Source organism: Rhopilema esculentum, chromosome 9, assembly GCF_057945365.1.
Source record: "Rhopilema esculentum isolate cy_ngs chromosome 9, ASM5794536v1, whole genome shotgun sequence".
Taxonomy (NCBI): domain Eukaryota; kingdom Metazoa; phylum Cnidaria; class Scyphozoa; order Rhizostomeae; family Rhizostomatidae; genus Rhopilema; species Rhopilema esculentum.
Genome location: NC_142823.1, coordinates 3,304,189 through 3,320,133, shown reverse-complemented (window position 1 = coordinate 3,320,133; position 15,945 = coordinate 3,304,189). Strand labels below are relative to the sequence as shown.

Genomic DNA, 15,945 nt, shown 5'->3' with positions numbered 1-15,945 from the left:
AAGCATAATAACTTAATCAGCGGGCGTGGTATAACTATTTCCTATAACCTCGGACGGATTCAGCTAAAAGCGAGGTTTTGACGCAAATGCTACTCTAAAACAACAAGAAGAAAGTACTTGCAAGCATGACTAACAAGGAACCCGACGAAATCAATGAACTAATTGTAAAAATACACGTGCTATATGCAAAATGGCGGATTCCCAACAGTGACTGGCTAAGTGACTGGCTAAAGTCATAGGTATTTTCTCCAATGTGACCTGATTGGCAACCATTGTCCGGATGCAGTTGAATACAGAGTTAATATATTTCAATGAGTGTATGTCACAAAAAGTATTTTGGATGGGATTTGAGCATCCCTGTTTCACGTCTGAAATTTGGAAGCTACTGATTGAATACGACGAATGAATGATAATTTGGAATCAAGTATTGTACAAAGGTGTTTGTGCTCTTTGAACATTACAAAATAAGATAATGATTTGTTTGAAATTCCTTGTTTGGAATAGTCACCTCGATCGCTTACTTTCTTTGGCCGAAATTGAAGGACATTCGCTAACATTGATGATAGCAATAAAGAAACCATTTAGCTAACAGTTGTTTGGTGTTTCTTTATTATGTCAGTGGAATTCATCCACTCCGGCCAGGATGACAAAACTTTCCATACACCTTGAGATTTCACCCAAGAGCGAAATTTCAACTTTGGGGAAGGGAGTCGATGCTTCCCTTAAGGCTGAAATACACTTTGCATTTAAATGGATTCGATTAAATGGACGGTCCATTTAAATGGAAAAATGTCTCCAAAATGACCATGTTCTTCAAAAATATTCAAAACATTGCATCAAGGATTCTTTTACGTTCGCTGAGTTCATGCAAAACTTGAACATCGAAAACGAAACATCTTTCATGTGTTCTTTTAACATTAGTAGTCTTTTCACAAATGTTCCTTTGAGTGAGACCATCAAAATATGTGCCGACGCTTTGTACCGGAGCGAGCTTAATAGCCCACCATTCCCAGAGGAAGTATTCATTGAACTGATGGAAACTGCAACACGTTCAGTTGAATTCAGTTTTAACAATGAAATGTACCAACAAAAGGATGGTGTCGCTATGGGTAGCCCTCTGGGACCTGCCTTGGCCAATATCTTTGTTGGCTTTCATGAAGAGCGTTTGTTCGACTACGACCAAAAGCCAGGTGTCTATTTTCGGTATGTGGATGACACATATACCATTTTCAAAACAGAGGCTGAGTGTGATATTTTTCTAAAACACCTAAATAGCCTACACCCAGCCCTCCAGTTTACGTTTGAAAAGGAAGAAAATGATTCCTTACCATTTTTAGATGTTTTGGTAGAAAAGTCTAACACTGGATTTCTTACCAGTGTATATCGCAAGCCTACTTTTACCGGTCAGTACATACGCTGGAATTCATTTTGCCCAAAACAACGCAAAGTCAACCTTGTCAAAACATTAGTACATAGGGCACTTATGATCTGCTCGAAATCTAAACTGCACGCTGAACTGGAAAAACTCAAAATGATCTTCTTGGACAACGGCTATCCTGAAGACGTCATTTTATCTTATACTAAGGAGAAGATCGCAAGTTTTTCGGCTGTTCAAAAGTTTGGTCCGCAAAAGTGCCCAGTTTATTTGAAACTACCATGGATTGGTAACACTTCCTTGCGATTCGAGAGTCAGATTAGGCAAGCCATAACCAATTGTTTCTTTGCTGTCAATCCTCGGATTGTTTACAGCACTAGGAGAGCCCTTCCATCCATTCAAAAGGATTGCGTCCCTACCAAACAAAAAAGTTCCGTCATTTATGAATTTACGTGCCAGTGTGATTCTGGCTACGTAGGGCGCACAACCCAAAGATTGGGGGATAGGATAAAACAGCATGTTCCTTCCAACATACGAAACAAAACTGCCCCCCAAAGAGAACAGCCTCCTCGATCTTGTAGGTCTAGAAACACTGTTAAAACAAGTGATTCTGCCATTGGTCAACATCTTTTAGACAACCCAGATTGTGCAAAACTCTATAATGACGACATGTTTCGGATAATTGGCAGAGCCCGGTCGTCCTTCCATCTAGCAGTTTTGGAGTCAATCTACATAAAAACGAAAAAGCCGCCATTGTGTAGACAAAAGGAGTTCGTTTTCTCTCTTGGACTCCATTGGTAATTTTTCTTTAGGCTCGCGGCACTGATTGGTCAACTATACCGGTCTTGTGCTTGCGTTTTTCTGATTGGCCTATTTCGATCCACAACTGGGTATATATTTTTCCATCGTGTTTTTTCGGAACCTATTCTGACGTTTTATGCTCTGAGGAGTGTCAGACGAAAAAGCTTTAAGTATGTTGTAAAATGTTTGCTTTTTTCAAAGCCATTTTCAAATTCTGTACCGCAAAAAAATTGTTCTCCGTTTACACTCATCCATTAAATTGAATCAGTTTTTTTTAAAACGTCCACTCATTTCATGGACTCCGATGAGGAATGTGCTGCTGCTTCCGCTGTAATTGCAATTGCTTTAAAAAACGTAAACATTTGCGCAAAAAACTAAATAGGCAAAAAAGATCCATCCGGGTCGAGCCCTGGTTGACCCGAAGAAATGAGCTAGGAATTGATAGCCCGCTTTTGCAAGAACTTCGTCTGGAAAAAGGCGACGAGTATCTAATATCCCAAAGAGAGATTTCCTCTCTCCACAAATTAATGAACTCTTCCGTTTTTTTCAATTCCTTGACTCTAGTTGAACACGTCCAATTTTTAAAAGGAAGTTTCACTTTGTCGAAACAGCTTTTTTGACATCCAATTTTGCGTTTACACTGTCCATTTCCCAGCATCAATTTAATGGTATCCATTTATATGAATAGTGTATTTTAGCCTTAAGTTAAGAAGTAATTATGCGAGCGATTGCACCAAACAAAGCAAATGATTTTGCAGCAATAAATGTGAAACCAAACTTACCTGTCAAAGTTCCACACCCACCCAGTCAAAATTTCAGCTCTTGCTACGCCACTTTGCAATTATTCAAATAGAAACCTTTAGGCTTCAAACTAAAGAGCCCGATTGTACCTGTTCATCACCTTCAGCATTTTTCACTTTGTTCCTGTAATTTAATAATATAATCACTTCAAAAAGGGACTTCAATTGGCAGGTATTTTTGGGAGGGCGAATGGTACGAAACTTCCGACTTACAATAAGGCAATTACAATATTCTAAAAAAAGTGTACTAAGCATTTACTAACGAACCTTAGCATTTTACGATTCTGCCCTTTCGTTTCTGAATTACGAGGATCTTCAAGAATATTGACACTAGCCTTGTGTAATATAATTCTCTATGTGAATAACATAACCGTTTACGACATAGATTGAAAATTACGACTGAAAATTACGACTGAAAATTACGATTGAAAATTACGACTTAGATTGAAAAATACGAATTAGATTATCCTACTAAAGCACTTTTGTAAAGCAGGCAAAATTAGCAATGTTATATTTCTTAGAAAATGCTTAATCTTGGGACAGAAACTATCTAAAATTTAAATTTTTGATCCTACTGATATTTGGAAGGATGCTTCCGCCCGGATTCTTCGAATCCATATTTTTAAAGTAAATCATCCACCACCATTTTTGAAAATTAGTTTCCATTTAAAAATGTTTGCAGTGATTAAAGTCACATCTTGTTAGATTAAATTGAAAGATAAGTGTGCTGAATAAGTTTGGCGCTAAATATCATAATGAAAAACTCGATTTAGAGAGTTGTTTTGCCCCTGCCGTGAAGAGTGACCCCCCACTTCTACCAAATCACAGGCGCTGCGCAGGAATATGGGCCTAAGTCCCGTTGTCTAGTAACAGTGCATAAACGAGCAGGTGTAACCTTGATTTTGCTGATTTAAGAATACTCCGTTGAGAAACATCTTGAAATCACAAACACACAACTTTTGATACGACAATGCTGATGTGATTCAAAAGCCCATGGGCTGACTTACCTGGACAGAAGTTAAAGCAACCGCCATTGGCAGAGAGATGTCGAGTCCCCAAAGGCAAGTAGGCAGTCGGCGATTGCCTCCGCTGCCAAAAGTCGCACCATCGACTTATATTAAAACTGGAAAGAATGAAACAACAAAGACAGCGTCCAACGGAAGACTGGCCCTTGAGCTCTCTAACGATTTGCTTGAAGGGCCATTCAGGCCTGCTCTGACTCCGGAATCTTTTGCTCAACTACTAAGCAGTGGTGGAAAAGCAATGGGGTATGACAAAAACCAAGTAGACAGCAAAGAAATGTTGATACCAGGTAAAAAGATACGTTAAATATGCCTTCAAGATTTTATGATCTCCAAATTTGCCCTTATTTTATTGTAGCAAAGATATTCATTTCCGAAACAATGTTGTTCTCAATTTTGTAATTTTAATGTCAAAAAAAAAACAGCTGAGAATCTTGAGCCTTTTTATATTCAAATTTTAGAAACAGTTTTTCATTTTAAACTCATTCATTTAAAATGCATCATCTTCTCAACAGCCTGATAGAGCGAAACATAAGTGACAGAAGATTGTAAATTTACTGTCAAATTGCACATCCAGTGATCTATTGTACTCTCAAGTATTATCGATCTAATGCTGACAAGAAAATGGCTGAAAACTTTTAGTCGTCAAAAGTTTCAATCATTATTATCAGGATAAGAGAATTTTTGTAAACTTATATGAAAGCAGGAGGAAAGAAAATATGATTAAAAATTTTCTCATTTCTGTTAAAATTGAACATATGTTGTTGTTTCATTTTACCAGTGGCAAAATAGTATCTTTATGTTTCTTGGAAATGCCTAGAACATTATTTGCTCAGCGAATTTTTTTTCTGCCAGCTGTCCTAGTAACTATTGTAAAAAAAACTGTGACCACAGCCATTATAGTATGCATCAAACTCCCATGATTTGTGCAGCAACATAAATACCTGCTAATTTTAGGAAAATGTTGTTAAATGTTTTGTTAGTTGTGTTTAAGCTGCGTCTTTAGCTGGGAGGTATGAAAATTTGCATAAACAAATTGATTTCTTGATAAAGGTCCATTGTTAGTATCAGGAAATTTTTTTACAATCCCTATTATTTTTTTAAAATGAAATACAAACAGTTGTTGGTGGTATGAAATGTGTTTATTTTTGTCAATATTCTAAATAACTCAAGTATGCTACAAAGAAATTGTCCAAATCTTTCATCAATATCCAAGAGATTTCTTTGAGCAAAAAAAACCAAGAAAACTTTGAAATATATTTGCTAGGCTCAGTTACACAGACATTGTTAGTCCATATAGGTGTAAAATGAACTCTAATCGATGATGATTAGGATTATTTTCTTCCTCTCCAGAACACACTTGCTTTCTTATTGTAGACTGATTAAAATTTATTTCAGTAAATTTATAAGACTTATAAGTAAATTTGCTATGTAGGACTACTCTGTTGAAAGTTATTCTCATTCTTCTGTTATACCTGTGTTGTTCATTGTTATTCACATTCTCAAATTTAGACACTAAAGTGGCAAAAATTAAGGTCCTCTGTTGTAGGAGAAACAAATTATTTCTTAGTCTTTGTATCATTATTGTTTACCAGGCAGATTGTGCTCATCAGAGAAGCAGTATATTGCTGTTAATATATTGTTGCTTACAATATCTTCATATATTGTTGCTTACAAATTTTCATTACCAAACGTTCATTATTTAACGTTTTATACTCTGAGGACTTCAGTGTCAGTTAAAAAGCAGCACTTCAGTAAAGTATCTGGTTTATCCTCATTCATACCATTTTAAACTTTTGCATGAGGAAATGCTATTTTAGCTACATTTTGGCATTGAAAGGAGTGCTTGCCTTCCAGCGCTAGACCCCTTGTAGATATGATTATTAATTTTCAGTTCTGAAAGCCAAATGCTTCTGTAGCTTGATACTGCCTGGTTTAGCTTATATTTTCTGTTTTATCATTTAACAAAATGAAGCTCTTTATTTAGAATTCCTGGATCCTTCAGTGATTGAGCTGTATCTTAAATATAACCCAAAGTTTCTGGATGATTATGTCAAGGTGAACGTGGAAAGACTACAAATTGCTAGATGGCTGGACCTGAAGTCAGAAGAATCAGATATTGTCAATGCAGCTGCAGGTACTAATTCCCAGCTATCCAATCTCTGATTGAAATTCATTTTTTCTATCACGAATTAAAACAGGTTGTTTCATTGAGTCTTTTACAACAGAGGAAATAAAAAAGTACACATCAATTGGTCACCTGATCAATCTGTTACCAGTTTCAATTTGCATAGTAAAGCTTTTAATTCATGGATGAAAAGAGCAAAGCTCATTTTTAAATGTTTTGTTCATTCAATAGTAGATGAAAGAACAAGGTTTTTGCAAAATGTCTAATGCTTTGCTATTTAAAGAAATCAAGATGAATTCCAATGTTGGTATCAGATTTTTTTATGGGGCTTGTATACTTTGTAACAAATAGGTTTTAAGAAAATTACAACTGATCTTCTATAGAGTTTTTGGCAAGCAAAAATTGGGTTTTTTTTCTCAAAGTGTCTATTTTGCATCTTGTGATTGGCTATATAATTCCACTTTATACTTCCATATCAATGCAAGCAATTTAAAGCAATACAAATAGAACTCATGCAACATTGTAATGAAAATAAAATGATAAAGAATTAACGTCATCCTTTCTTAGGAGATGCAAACGGTATAAGGGTGACTTTTTTAAAGAGTAAAATGTGTATTTTTACTCTGGTGCAATTTCTAGGCATTCTATGTTTGAACCCATAAAGGTTGTGAGAGTCTGTTTATTAAGGTTTCTTTAGTGGAGGCACCCTGGCTTGCTGTTACCGGTAATGTAGGCGTAATTGCCAATGGATCTGTGCTTGAGATGTATAACTGTAATTGTAGCTGGGAACTTTAGGTTTCGCTGTATCTTCTGAGAGGTAGAGTAGATAGCGAGGCCTGAATTCCCGTAATTATCCGAAGGTAGTTCATAGCAGCTGCATGAGAGTTAAATATTGAAAATTATCTGGTCTATTATTAGAAGGTATGCAGATGAAATAGATCATCAACATAATTTAAGAGGCAATAAATCATTACTTGCACTGCCCCTGGTCACAGCTGAAACTGTACTGTTTTAATAAGCTTTCAAGAAGCATACGTTCCCTAGAATGAATTTTAAAATGGCTTTGAAAAAAAGCAAACATTTGAGTAAACTAAAGCTTTTCGTCTGACATTCTTCAGAGTTTAAAACGTCAGAACAAAGATCGAAAACTCTACGCTAGGAAATATTAATACCCATTTTGTATCGAAATAGGCCAATCAGAAACGCGAGCACATGACTGTTGAGGTTGCCAAATCAGTGCCGCTTGCCAAATCAGTGAAAGCGAACTTCTTTTCTTTACACAATAGCGGTTTTTTCGTGCTTATGAAGATAGATTACAAAACTGCTAGATGAAACGACGATCGGGCTTTACCAATAATCCGAAATATGTCGCCGTAATAGTATATAGCACAATCTAGGTTTTCCTGTAAATGCTGCCCGATAGAAGAATCGCAGGTTTTAGTTGTACTTTTAGATCTGCAAGACCGAGGATGAGTTTTGTTTCTGAAATTAAACGGAACATGTTGTTTTATTCTATCCTCCAATGTTTGGGTAGTGCGGTAGTGCGAGAATGAATTTTAATTTTTGAACAAATTTAAAAGAACACTTTTTTATTGTAAGAAATATGTAAAGGTAGAGGATAGTTTACTTAAGGAACTTAAAAAACTTCGTTAAAAACTTTTTGTTAAAGCTAACTCTAGTTTTTGATTGAAATTAGTCTATTTTTTAAGTTTATTCAATGTTTTCTTTTTTGTTTTCTTAACACGGCCTTTGTGAAAATGACACATCTGCTGTTGAAAAGGCCACCCCTGTATAAAGAACTGTATTATTATTGTATTATTTATTAATTGCAAGTAACATCGCACCACTCCTGGAAAAGAACTGCTGCTATTCCAACAAAGATTGTGTCTCAATATGGTTTGGCTAACTAACTATAAAGATTGCTCGATTAGTGCTGCCTGCCTAATGATAATATAGGGGGAGGTCTAGTGAATGCTGCTTGATGTCAAAGTCACATGTTTTAGATTGCAAATGTATTATGTTCGCTTCTGGTGTATAGAGCAGAGCGGTTCTTAGTTAATACTACGAGTTTCACGGTTAATGCGATTATCAGGCAACTTTGAGTTGTGAATTGAGAAGGAAAAGCTAGAAGGCTTTCATTTTTCTATACACAATCATCATAGTAGTGCAGAGAGATATTGCAGTTAGAAAGACCCTCAAATGCATGCTTTTATCGCAGTTACGTCTAGGCCATGTGCGATAGAAGCATCTTTTCGTTTAAGTTTATGATCATATGTATAATGAACACAGAATCCTAAGCCCTGTATGCAGGGTCTGTTTCTAGGCCATCAAATCTAAGCGTGACACATCATCAGACAACATAGAAATATTAAAGTCACTTCTGCCCCGCTATTTGTTATCTTGATTTGAACTGATTGCGTTTAGTCCCTGCGAGTTGCAAAGGAAGCCCTGCACGACTCTATCACAAAGTTCAAAATATTATGTCTTATCATGAACAAGTTTGTTTCCCATTCGACGTGAAGGATATCCTTAATCCTTCCACTCCCTATCTACCAATGCTTGACCTTGTCCCCGGAAGATAAAACAAATGAGATTTTAATCACAGGATGATTGCATAGAAGGGTTCAGTTTGATTAGGATTAACTCGATCAGTGTTAAATGTCATATTTTACCATTTCGAGCAAGAACCAATTTGGAGAGTTGTTTTCCTGAAGGTCTTAAAGTCTACTTTTTTCACTGCAATTAAGCTAGTTATACGAGGATATGTCGATGCACAATCTTTTCAATAAAAAAGTTTCAGTGTGTGTAGCCATTTCTTGACAATCCATTCAGGGGCGTTTTAGGCGAAAGCAAGCGGCGTAAATAAATGAATGACATCGAGTGATGACTTTCTTGTGAAAACGTTTTTTCATGTCTGAAGAATTTCTTTCTGTTTCCAGTCAAAAAATTTCTGTCAGTTTCCAGTATTTAAATCTCAGTGTGCAGTTAAAATTATTCCAGTTTTAAACGTGATTTCAATGATGATCTATCAAAAATGGCGAAAAATCTGCTTCTTTGCTCAGTTGATCATTTTATCCTGATGCCAAATAAGCTGTTCTGAATTTAAACTTTTGACTTAAATCCCTGGAAGTAAGCTAACCAAATGTGCAAATTCACATAAAATGTAGAAGTTTGCTGCACTGTTTGATAGAATCATCTCTTAGTTAGCGTATAATTTGCTCTAAGATATATCCAGTTTTCGATAAGCGCCTTTAAGCTAACTTGAGGAAACACATTGATTTGAATGACTGCACCGAGATCTGCTGTAGCTATTATGAAACTACGAGCTTTCTAAGAAATCCAGGATTGGTGCCAGTGCTTTTTTTCTTGCGTTCTCGAAATCCGCCAAAAAGCATGTCGAAATGGAAACAAAACTGCGTATACTAAAACACTTTTCTTTTGACAAGGAAAAACATAAATTTGTCATCTTTTCATAGATGTGCTGATGCTGATTTCATAGATTCCGATTAATGGTGAAATTTAGCAAACGGAAGTTGTTAGAAGCTTGAAGCACTTTGCTAAGCCATTTCTAATTGAGAATTGTTGTTAGGGTCGAATAGCTAATCCTTGTATTTTCTAGTTCAATATTTGAGAGACTATTTGATTAACTGATTTTGTTTCTGTCTATAAAGAAAGTTCATCCTTTCTAGCTTTATTTCCTTCTCAAAACCATAATAAGTTATAAACAATCGCAATAATCTTAGTTTGCTCTCCTTGCTCAGAAAGGAGAAAATGGTTATTGGAAACAGAACTTGTGCTGCCTTGAATCAGCAAAGAAATGGCTACACGGCAATTTGTTGTACCTTCCTGCAACGCCGCAATGTTGTTTAGCTACCTGAGAGTATTGATTGGCTGTCTCTTTGTTTCATGCTCTCCTCAAACCTCCCTCCCCCCGTTTGTTGCCTTCCGCTGTTGCACTGTAATGTTTCTTCTGACATAGCTCAGTTTCTTTGTTTGTTGGAACACATCACAATAGCTCTTTCTTTCTACTATTTGCCCAAATCGAGAATTCTTTTCTAACAAGCGAAGAAGAGGCAAAATAAAAGGTGTCTTGATGCTCCGATGCATAAACGAAGACGCGAAGTTCTTTTTTTGACTTGAATGAGATTTAATTTGTTCTTTTGCTTTATGGACAGACAAGTAAAAGTATAAAAGCTCATTGAAATGGCCATGAGATATTTGTAGAAGGACGTCCTAGAGATTTCAGTTTGGAACATTGAAATAAGAAACAAACAATGTTACGACCCTAAAATGTTTCGCAAGAACCAAAGGTTTCTATAGGGCCTAAAGAGAGTGTGTTTTACTTGGACTGTTAATGCGGATAGAATAATACCCACGTGACCAATGTAAGCAAGGTGTTGCAATGTGATCTCTTAAATCTAGACCTCTATACACTCTTCTTCATTTCATAAGAATATTGTTTGTACGAATATTAAGACCCTGAATGATCCAACTTTTATAAATATTATAAGAATATTGCGCAGCCCCAGCTCGAATATTTGTGTCTCATTTTCAGCAATTGCCTAGGAATGGCATCACTGACATACCTAGTTTTTCAAAAAGAGTTGTTTTTATTCAAGAGCTAGCGATGTTCCCCTGAAATCATATCAGATTTGAAAATATCAAATGAGATCAGATTGTTCAAGAGCGGGCGATGTTCTCCTAAAACCATTTCAGAAGGAAAGATTTGATTTCTTGAAATCCAAGCTCAAAACGATGATTTGTTAAGAATATCGAAACTTGAATATGTTTTAATATTCTGATTATAAAAAGATTTTAATCTCGGTATTCAAAATATCTGTAGCTTGTTTGGCCAGTACATGTCCTTTTAACTGACTTTTTTAAAAAATCTCAGGAGCTTTTTCAAACGTCCATTTATCATTTATCAAAAGGGTGCTAAGGCCAACCAGAAATCATTTAAAGCCTATTGCATGACACACATAGAATTTTCTCCGTTTTGAAAGCCAAAGATTCTATAATATGTCGTGTCCTATTTATCTTTAAGTCTCCTTCTAGGTTACAGAGTTAGATGATTTGCTGTATGCAGTTTTTTGGCTGTGTTTCAGTGGTGTTTATGAATTTGACTTTAATACGCAAAGTGCCCCTTCGTTTTGCTATGATGTGATCAACAAGGCAACAAACATTGAAGCCTCATTAACTGTGATCTCATTAAGAGATTTTTTACTTTGACGTTTTTCCGAAACGTAGTGATTTCAGTACCCTAACAAATGTTTTAAGGCAGTGATATTTTGTCACATTTGCTCTGTTAAGCCAGCACGAGAAAACATTTAAGTTTTTCATCTATGGTTGAGCATGTTCCTAGGCTGTTCTTCGTTTCTTGTCAAATCAAGCCTTGGTTATTATTTAGTGTGTTCTTATAAAAGAGTATAATCAAGAAGTATATGTAATCTCACTGGACTTCGTCGTTAAATGTCATTATAAACCATTTCAAAACCAAATTGCCTCTACGAAACACGTAACATAATATTATCAAGTACATGCTTTTTTATCAGAACAGCCCTTCATAAGAAACATCAGGCTGAGATTTGCCCAAAAATAAGAACAGTATAATAAGCAAGGTAGGCTGAAATTCAACAAAACTCAAGAAATGAAATACCAGCAAAAATGAAAAAATCGCAACAGAAAAACAGATAAAATAAGAAACACCATGCTGAAAATGGAGCCAATTGTTCTTATAAAAAAACAGAATTTTGCCAGCAAAGCATTTAAAGTACCACTTTTATTGATGTCAGGAGTTGAGACACATAGAAGGCCGTGTCTTGTATTCAGTTTGATGACGTCATTATATAGAACAGAGATTGCTGGGAAGCCTAGATTGTGCATGAGCTGAACGCGCAGTTTTCTAAGGACTCTTTTCTTTGAGTAATCAAAAGAAAGCTGTAGCACACACTGAGTATAAGAAAACTTGCCAAAAGAGTCTATTGAGCTCATCGATGCCTTGACTGATCAAAAGAAGGCTTGCTTTGCAGGGGGAATTCCTTGACACCTTCACACTTGCTTTACCAAACAATGGCCTTTGATACCTATGGGTTTTATTAAGCTCTGCAATGAAAAAAAGAAGAGGTTTAAAGAAGACAAGAGCTGCAATTTGTGAAATCCGGGGGTTTCTGCATACATGGCCTTGTTGTTTATAAACCAAATATGAATCGCAAATATTCGTTATGTAACCCCGTTTTCGAGTCGTTCATTTCTACTAATATACTGCATAACGTAAAAAATTCTGGCAACAGTACGTGTTTCGTTTGCCGCTTAACACCTGCCAGCGTTTTGCGAAGCCATTGTCTTTGAAATCACTTAAAAGCAAATTTTCAGGAAGCATCTGCTCTGACCACGCCGTTGCCAAGTTTAAGAGATTTGGAGAAGAACTTGCCTTGACTTGGTTCGCTCATATTAAATTCAAACATGCCTTCTCTGCATTGGCCATACTTTTTCTTAAAAAGTACTTTTTCTTTGGTGAGTATATAATGCTAGATTTTTACCCTGTCTTATCGTGGCTCGATTGTCCTGCCATCACAGTTTCGTATATAAATATCTTAAGGAATGGGATCTTTCTAACGATGTCAACGGAATGTTTTGGTTCTGCTCGTTAGTGTCAACTTAAAGCAAAAGAAAGCGACATTTATATAGGGATTGGGTGCTCAGCAAGTGTGCATATGCATGCCTGTATAAGGGGAGATGGCTATTCAGACATGAATTTCTTTCTAAATAAACTAATTTTTATACCAGTAATTTCTGCCGAGCCACAAGTAAAGCAGTATGCAACTAGGATGGTAGTTCCAGCAGTAGCCTTGAAATCAGCTGTGTTTATCCATTATCAATATGCATTTTTGTCGACTTTGAATTCTTGACATTATTGCCCATTGTTGATTATCAAACTTTCAAGGCTTGCTCCTCGTGTTTCTTTGCATTAAAACATTTTTTCTAGTACATACTGCTGCCGTCGTTGAACTCTTTGTCCTTATTTGTGACGATGATCTAAGTAATCAAGGCCTAGATTAAATTTTTTTCTTAATATGTCCCTCTATATCATTATGTGCACAATTTTCCCAATAACTCGCTTCTGAAAACCCCGTGACAAAAAATTTCGAAGAATGTCGAAAATTTAAGTTTTCTTGAGGATGTTTTTCTTGATTAGAAAAAATATCTACCGTTAGGTGTTTTACATAAGGTGCTCATAGTGTTACATCAAATTATGTCTAGGCCATAAACCTGTTCCCTTGGCTTTGTTTTTTTAGTTAGTTTAAAAAATGGTAGGAGACTTGTTAGTTTCTCACGTTGAAATTGTGTATTTTACTTCCATCTGATGTATTTTGACCAGCAAGTGTTAAGCACAATGTGTGAAAAAAGGTCACGGTTTTCCAACTGCCTGCAGGTTTTTTCACGATAGTTGCATAAATTTTCATCGTCATGGTTACAACAATCCTCGCTCCCAGGTTCTCGTCTTGTACACGATTTCGAAACCATAAAGTTCCAATGCTTTTCTTTGCGGTATGGTTTTTAAAATAACCTTGTTTGTAACCAAAGTGTTTCAAATTGTGCTTAGCAACTCTTAGTGTTCGAAGGTTGTAATGACGTCAGCCTCACATTATCCAATCTTTTACAATCTTTTACACGTTCCGGTTCAAATTTCATGCCCTAGAGTCTATTTTTTTCCAGCGATGTTTTAATCAAACGACATAATCCAAACCTATAACACAATAGACCACAGCACAGAAAAAAATTGCAGTAAACATTGTTATAGATAGTAGACATGAAATGCCATTTTTTACTCAAAATGGCTCAGTGCTCCAAGCCATACTCTTGGAAATTATTTTTTCCTTTTGAGCCTGAATGTTTTATTCAATGTGTTCTTACTTTGTTCATATCTAATCTAATATAGTTCAGAGGAGCCAAGCAAAACGAAATTACATGTAATTACGGGGAACTTGTAGTAAAAGGAATGTTTTTAATAATTTCAAAGTTTTAACCAACACCAAAGTGTTTTAAATATGCAAGCTGGCGCTGGGCAATATGCTTACAATATTCTTGAAGATTTAGTAAGCCTGAGCCGGAACGCTTTTTATTCTCATAAAAAGAGTTAACATCACTCGCACTGCTTACAGACGGTATTCCTTTGAAAAATGATTCCTTTCTTGCGAGAAAGAATGTATTGGAAAAAACATTCGCATAAATATGTTTAGCAAGAAAGTGTGAAAATACACGTTATGTCGAAAAATGTTGCTTCTGTTTATAAGCTTTCTTTTTCACGTAGCGAAGAAAGATATCAATTCTACTTTATAGAATGATGATAATGTTATGATTAAGGAAATAATAAAAAGACAAAGTTATGACACCATAAAACCTGTTTTCAATAATTCTGGTTTGGCTGACCATCTCCCAGCTAAATGGCAACAGTTTTACATTTGATGGTATTCAACCGTGCTTTTTCTATTCAAATAGCTTGATTTTTCAAAGTACTACAAATAAATTTTTATGACGTCATAAATCTGCCACTTTATCGCTTAGCAACTTTATCGCTGCCACTTTATCGATATCATGTTTAAACGAGTGACGATAATACGCATTATTAAAGAAAAGGAAGAATAAGTATGAGGTAATGTCAGGCGTTACTGAAGCATAGTTACTTTATAGTGTATGACTGCATAAGCTGGACGCAATCAACAGATTATTAGTGAAAGTAGTAGTGACGATTAATCGAGAAATAGTGAACTGGACGATTAACAGTGAAACTAAAACACAGACTGGAGCTCCTGATATTTAGTCTATTTTGCCTGGGTGCGTTGATTTTTGCCAAGAAATGCAAATAGATATCAAACTTATCAAAGGCAGTCCAGAAATTGACATCGTTCGAACATGAATAGGAAATGTATAATGTTAGGAAGAGGTCAAAGAAATCAAGTCTCTAGCTTTCCATAAATTTTCAATGGGCCAAATACAGCATATGGACAATTCTGCTGATTCAGGCTACGACAATCCAGAAATGTTTCTTTTTAATAGAAACTCCCTTGCCATCGTTACTTGCCAAGCAAAATAATGTTATTGAAAATGCTTTTGAAAAACCAGTGACCTGCCAATAAATGTTTACAGCCTTTAGAAGCGATGATTTCTGCCTGGCATAGCCAAAAAACAGCTGCAACTAGCGGCATCATAAGTAGAAACCGGCCAATTTCTCTTATAAATTTCATTAGAGATTTTCAAGCAGCTGCCTTAAAACGGGATATATTGGAAATAAATAAGGAAGACTATAAAGAGTTTTTGTTTCACATGTATTAGTATTCAGCAATTGCATTTACGATGCCCGTCCCGTCACGTTTGTGTTTCTTTTTTCGCGGAATTTGTTTGTCTTTTTGTAACAACTGATGAAAAAATTGCAGCAGATGGTTCATTCAAATTTATTGCCAATTTCGCAATTTTGTTCATGTTGCCGTTTTTAAGGCTTCGTGAATAATGCTACCTGCCGTTTTATTTATCGACTGACAGGCCTTTGCTTAACACATTGCTAGAGTTTTATTCGAAGCATTTATTGTTGCGATTTTCTTGAGTCATAATCAATCAACATGATAATGATCGATCATCAATCACTAAAAACAATGATCGTGATTTTGATCATCAGTCATCATCATCAATCACAGTCAATCATTGTGACCGTGATCACTTATCAAATATCAATCATCTTTCTCATGATCATTCATCTCAATCATCTTAATCAATCATCGTTGTCATGATCAATCATCAGAATCAATCATTGTTATAATGATC

General features: G+C 35.8%; 1 protein-coding gene across 3 annotated transcripts in view; it reads left to right on the top strand.

Moving 5' to 3' along the window:
• The first annotated feature begins 3,844 nt into the window (after positions 1–3,844).
• The window catches only part of LOC135688795 (putative 3',5'-cyclic phosphodiesterase pde-5), a 41,412-nt gene continuing 29,311 nt past the window's right edge, over positions 3,845–15,945 (top strand). Inside the window, exons 1-2 of one of the 3 annotated variants that reach the window (XM_089110077.1) lie at positions 3,845–4,288; positions 5,986–6,135. In XM_089110077.1, the coding sequence (XP_088966203.1) occupies positions 4,021–4,288; positions 5,986–6,135 (418 nt within the window). In that variant the 5' untranslated portion in view covers positions 3,845–4,020. Of the gene's footprint in view, positions 4,289–5,985; positions 6,136–11,023; positions 12,640–15,945 lie in introns of those variants that run through there. The other 2 variants (XM_065205807.2, XM_065205809.2) reach the window with 2 other exon arrangements.